Source organism: Epinephelus fuscoguttatus, linkage group LG4 (assembly GCF_011397635.1).
Source record: "Epinephelus fuscoguttatus linkage group LG4, E.fuscoguttatus.final_Chr_v1".
Classification (NCBI taxonomy): Eukaryota; Metazoa; Chordata; class Actinopteri; order Perciformes; family Serranidae; genus Epinephelus; species Epinephelus fuscoguttatus.
The window spans coordinates 43,304,212-43,310,211 of NC_064755.1; the positions used below are offsets into that span (position 1 = coordinate 43,304,212).

General features: G+C 41.5%; 1 protein-coding gene across 6 annotated transcripts in view; it reads left to right on the plus strand.

The window, feature by feature from the left end:
* Positions 1-5,318, plus strand: part of LOC125886746 (suppressor of tumorigenicity 7 protein homolog) — a 92,836-nt gene extending 87,518 nt beyond the window's left edge. For 4 of the 6 annotated variants that reach the window (XM_049573043.1, XM_049573042.1, XM_049573044.1 and 1 more), the window contains one exon: positions 3,463-5,318. In XM_049573043.1, the coding sequence (XP_049429000.1) occupies positions 3,463-3,558 (96 nt within the window). In that variant the 3' untranslated portion in view covers positions 3,559-5,318. The remainder of the gene's footprint in view (positions 1-3,462) is intronic. The other 2 variants (XM_049573047.1, XM_049573045.1) reach the window with 2 other exon arrangements.
* The last annotated feature ends 682 nt before the right edge of the window (positions 5,319-6,000 follow it).

Consider the following 6,000-nt stretch of genomic DNA (forward strand, 5'->3'; position numbering starts at 1 on the left):
GTTTTGACCTCTCAGACTCGGAGCAGTTTATTAATAATGATCCTTGTGTCTTGGTTGTTTGTAAACTGTAACATTTTACATTTTGGATTGTGTGTAATATTTGTGTTAACGATCAGATTAATTTGCTGTTGTTCTGGTTTTAAGAGCGAGCACAGTTGGTGTGTGTTAGGTCAGTGAGCTGGTCAGTTCCTGCAGACACTCAGTCAGAATGTATGTTTCTCCACTGCGGCCATACACAGACGTATCGCAGTGCTTCAGAGGGACGTGTATCAAAGTTGTTAAATCGTTATTTTCTTCAGCTCCTGCTGAGGTTTGAAGCCCTCTCTCAGCCTTAGTAACAAACACAGAGCCTCCTTCAGCCCTGCTGTGCTCATAGCAGCCAGTGGAGGGCGCTGTCTCCCCCACCCCTCCCTGCTGCCTGCTGCGCTGTGCTGCTCACCTGGAATGTGAGTGAGGTCATCTCTCCCCCCGATGTGACGCTATCAGCAGATACCATCTACAGTACACACACACACACACACACACACACACACACAGAGGCCTGCTGCTCTCTCACTACAGTCATCCTGCAGGTTTTAGTGCAGTGATCACCTTTCAGTTTATAAATTGTTTTGGAAACAAAACAACTTTTTAATTTTTATTTCAACACATTTAAGCTAACGCTCTGAACTTCTATGAAAATAAAACTGATACAAATATTTTCTGAAACTGTCGTTAAAGTCCAAAAGAAGTACGAGACAGATAATCTGCACAGCATCACAGCCCCTTCCTACTCCTGTCCCCTCTAATGGCATTTGCTAGATTCAGACCACGGCACACCAAAAACAACCAATCAGAACCAAGTCTGTAACGCTGCTGTCAGTCATGTCATCACAGCTGGTGACCTGCAGTCAAACCGTCCAACTAGGACGCACTGATCAAATACGAGTCAAGACTCTGTTACTACGTTGTTTATTTCTCTAAAATGTTTTCAGAAACATTGTTAGTCACTGTTCAGGTGTGAAATCAGAAATCAGAATGGGAAAAGTCAAGTGATGCACCCAGGCCCCCAGGAAGTCAAAGTGTAATTACTACATCATGTGACACCCTGTGGCCCAAACAGACTTTTTACATTGACATACACTGTGACAGAAATGTCTGTAAATCAGTATCAGAAAACTTTTTATTTTTAGCATCAGGTCCGCCGTGAAATGACTCGTTTCATTGTCAGGATTTGATCCGTTCAGTCTGATAATATTTGGAAAGTCTAGATGAGCCACAAGATTAAATCATTTTATCCCATTCAAGCTGACAGAGAGCTACACTGGAAGCAGTCGACACGACCGGCGGAAGTCTCAAGCGTCGAGCATCTGGGTCATTTTGTACATGGCAGTTGAACTTTTTTGGCTTCGTGCATCACTGAGCAACTTTGATAGGAATGAACGGGCCCCGCCTCCAACACTGTGTCCAGGTCTCTTTATATGTCTATGTGCCCACCAGTCGGAGCGCACAGCTGCCTTTGAAACACCTCAGCTCTGATTGGTTGTTTCCTTTCATGCGCAGTAATGTTATAAGCAACACAAGGAGGCAGAGAAACATGATGTCATCTGTCTCATGTCCTGCTGTGTGATACAGCGACAGTTTGAACAAATATGACAAAAATCATTTTTATAAAAGTCACCAACTGAAGCTTTAAATGGAAAGACGCTGATTTACAGTTTCTTATAGCAAATACCGTCCACTGAATGAGTGTGGCGTTGGATAGTCCGTCACCTACTGACTGACTTCATCACATGACGGAATACGTCGTTTCCTGTGAGGTATAACACATCAGCTGAGTGTCTTTATACTGCAGCTCAGGTTTTATAAGACGCAGCACGTCACTGGCACAGACACACATGACTGAACAACTCTCATATTGTAATAACTGTCACAGAGTCATGTGACTGACGGCGACACGAGCACAAGGTTGTTAAATATTCCCTCCAGCAGCGTGAAGGGAACGTGGATCACGAGATGGTCACGTCCTGTTTGACAAACCTGATCCACCTCATGAGGTCAGCACCCATCAGGTGATGCGTCCCCACTCTCTCTGGATCACAGGCCGGTCTCTACCTGGCTGCCGCCCACACGGTTCAGACACACGACACACACACCTTCACTTTGAAGTGTCCTTTGAAGTCAGGGCAGAGATGTGTGATACGACGTGTGAGGCAGACGTCGCTTCAAACATTCAGACCACTGAGTGCGGATCCATGCAGGTGGAGAGGAGACCGTCACAGCTTTTATCTGCCGTCTGACAAACTGAGAGCCTCCATGACCCGCTGCTGCTCCGGTGGAGCCCCTATCACCCCCCCCCGACCCCCCCTTCACCTCCTCTGTTGCCAAAACAGCAACCAAATATGAGACCTGACAGAGAGCTCGTCTGTGCTCAGAGCTGCAGCCACTGAGGGGAAATGTAGGTTTAATGGAAAGGAAGCAGTGGAGCCATCGTTACATCTTAACACTAAATCCATCTGGGATTAAAAAGAGAGAGATTTTTTTCTTTTTTTGACAAAATCAAAAATTAATAAATGAATAACTTGATAAATAAATAGATTTAAAAAATAAATGCAAATATATATAAACAGGTTTTTAAAAATAAATAAATAATTGGAAAATTAAATAGGAATGTGAAAAAGTTACATAAAGTTAAACAAATCAAGAAACAGAAATATGAATTTATGCCACAATTATCAATTAATGCCTACATTTATTTTCCATGTTTTTTCGCACATTTAATGGCATATTCATTTTTTTAAAAGTCATTAATTTATTTACTTACTTTTTTTTATTTTGGAAGCTTTTATCATTTGTCTGATGTTAATAAATAAATGACTCAATAAATTTTAAAAAAAAATAATTAAATGCACTTGAAAATAAAGATACATTTAAAATAAATAAAAACAAATGCAAAACTAGATAAATAAATTAAAAAAATAAACAAATAAATAAATAGGGAAGTTAATATTATAAAAAAATATATATAAATAAAATGAACAATCCTGAATCCATCCTGAGCTTTCAGCCATATCACATTGTCTTCATCTGTTCACACACGAGCTCAGTTGCTTTTAAGATTTTATTCACAGCTGTTTCACGACTTCCTGTCTCGTGTTGCCTCAAAGTTGTTTGACAAAACCAAAACTGATCCTCTTTCAAGATCCAGTCAGAAGCTTTTTTTTTTATATTTAATAAATATTTAATAAATGTTTACTTTTGTTTGACAAAATAAGCAAACCTGGAAACTTGTGATGTATTATTTTTTTCCAAAACAAAATGAATTGCTCCATAAATATAATAAAATCTAACCTGTGACACTGCAAAGAACAGGAGTGAGGAGTATGTGAGGTCATGAAGCAGCTGTGCGGTGTGTGTTGGATCCTCCTGCGTCTAACAGACAGGTTAAAGTGTGTGTGACTGTTGTTGTTTGTGTCCCTGCAGTTCCTCAGCACGCTGTTCGCTCCTCTGAACTTCATCATGGAGAAGGTGGAGAGCATCCTGCCGTCCAGCCTCTGGCACCAGCTCACTCGCATCTGACCCCAACCGGACCGGACCAGACTCTGAATCAGACCCAGGACCAGGACCAGGAGCCGACCTCCATCCAGACAGAAACAGCTGAACTGAAACCCAGAACGCTGCGTAGGACGGGACTGACACACCTTTGTGCCAAGACGAGCGAGTTCAAACCAAACTGAGGACGACGGAGGAGGCGCGAAACAAAAAGGCAAAACAACAGAATCCAGAATTGGTTTTGACTTTATTTGATATGTTTGCATTTTTTGGGTTTTCAATCATTTAAAGCTGTTCCTTTGTTGTACAAAAACAGGTGATCAATGCCATCATTAAAAAAGTGAAAAGACAAAAAAATACAATAAAGGACTTTTTGTGTATTGCTGCAAGCCGGCTCCTTCCGCCATTTTGATTCATGCGCTGCAGTTTAACTGCCTCCACCACAGCGACGTCAGCTGGAGCTCACTTAATGAAACTAACACAACCTGGTAGGTTTTAATGTTCATCTGTGGAGTCTGTGTGTGTTTCTGTTTTCTGCTGATGTCACAAACTAACGTCTCACTCCACAGGTAGAGGAAGCGTTTCACCAGGTGATTCTGTCTGAGGTCAAACAGTGATCTTAAAAACTTCTGTTTTTCAGACACAAACATAAACGATGTGTGTCAGGACCAGTGGTTTTAAGCCTTTTTACCAAATCTCATGTACACGTCCTATTACAGGTAATAACTCGAACAGATTTTTTTCTACTGTTCCAGGCAGACGTTGGTTTTCAGACATTTCTGATAAAAGCTGAGCAGACCAATCTGATCTTTAACTGTGTTGCCAGGGAATGCTGACGTGATTTTGAGAAACATTAATGCAGACTGGATGTTAACAGTCTGCTGATTGATTTTCATGCTTCACAGAAATTAATAGGAAACAATGGCTGCTTGGAAAGTTGGATAAATACATCCAATCATCGAACATGTTCTCATCCCAAGTTGTCACATACCGCCTCTTATTCAGTGGACACTCATGTCCACATATTACATGCTTGGTCTGCTGTTGACGTTCTGGGACGCTGCTGTCATCACCGTGAATTCAACAAAAGCAGATGTTTAGGTTTGGAAAAATCATCATAATTTGGCGTTACGTTCATACAAAGCAAACACCGGCCTCCTGGGTGAAAGTCCAGGCTTTGTTTGTCCCATCCACCTCCCCTCTCTCCCGCCCCTACTGGGACTTTACAGCTCCTTTTATTACAACGTTACCTGCAGTGTTTCAAACTGATGCAGTCCTGTGGTGTATCATACCTCAGGCTGACGGGTAGCGCATCATCATACCACGGTGAGAGGTGGCTTGACGCTGAAATCACTGACAAAAGCGACAGTATTTGACGACTTCAGAATGAACGTATACGCATGAATTTGAAAGTGATAGCAAAAACATTAAAAGGTGAGTTCAGTATTTTTAATGTGGGCACTGTTTACCATGTTTTTGTATCAATGACTGAAGGGAACAGTAAGCTTTGAAACTGGTTCATCATGAGTGCAGCTGCAAACAGGATGCAAAGTAACCAGTCGAGACGTGTTAGCACCGTCAATTTCCATCTGAAAGTGTTTTTGTCACTGACCGGCTCAGATTGATATTCAGAGTGTCTGACAACATCATGAAAGGATCCCTACAGAGATAAAGAGTAAGATCCTTCTAGTTTAGCCAGAAACAGCCCTGAAATCACCGTCACCAAACCCACCACACTCCATTTAAATACATTTCATTGTAGCATCTTAAAACAAACTTCGTTCAGATTCGACAGAAACACTAAAATCACTGTTTATTTAAATGGAGTCTGGTGGGTTTGGTGACGGTGATTTCAGGGCTGTTTCTGGTTAAACAAAAATGATCTCCCTCCAGGGATCCTTTCATAATGTTGTCAGACACTTAGATCATGACTGGAGCCTGTCAGTGACTAAAACACTTTGAGTGGACGTACACTGACAGTGTGAACATGTCCAGAGTGGTTACACTGCAGCCTGGCTCACAGCTCTCAGCTGCAGCGTTCTTGCTCAATACTGGCTTCACAAACTGTTGTTCCCATTTGTCACTTTGACAGAAAAACAAAACAAAAAATACAGACGTTACTCTGTAAATACACTCCACAAGATTTGTAGGTAAAGGGTTAAAACACACTTGTTTGGTCCTTTAAAGGCGTCTTAATAAGAAGAAATTGCCAAGATCTATGAGCATACTAATGTCCAACAGGAAACCCAAACAACAGATTGTTGGGGTTTTTGTTTTGTTGGAAATCTCTGTAGCATCGTGACCACGTTCTTTAACCTCAGTAGCTTCACACAGTGAGAGCGAGTCCTGTGATTTTGGCGTGCACAGCAGCAGGAAGTAAAGTGTGTAATTGAGATAAAATGTGCCTACTGGTTACTGATAATGTTTCATACTCTATACATCTGATTTTAATTTACACAACCACATATT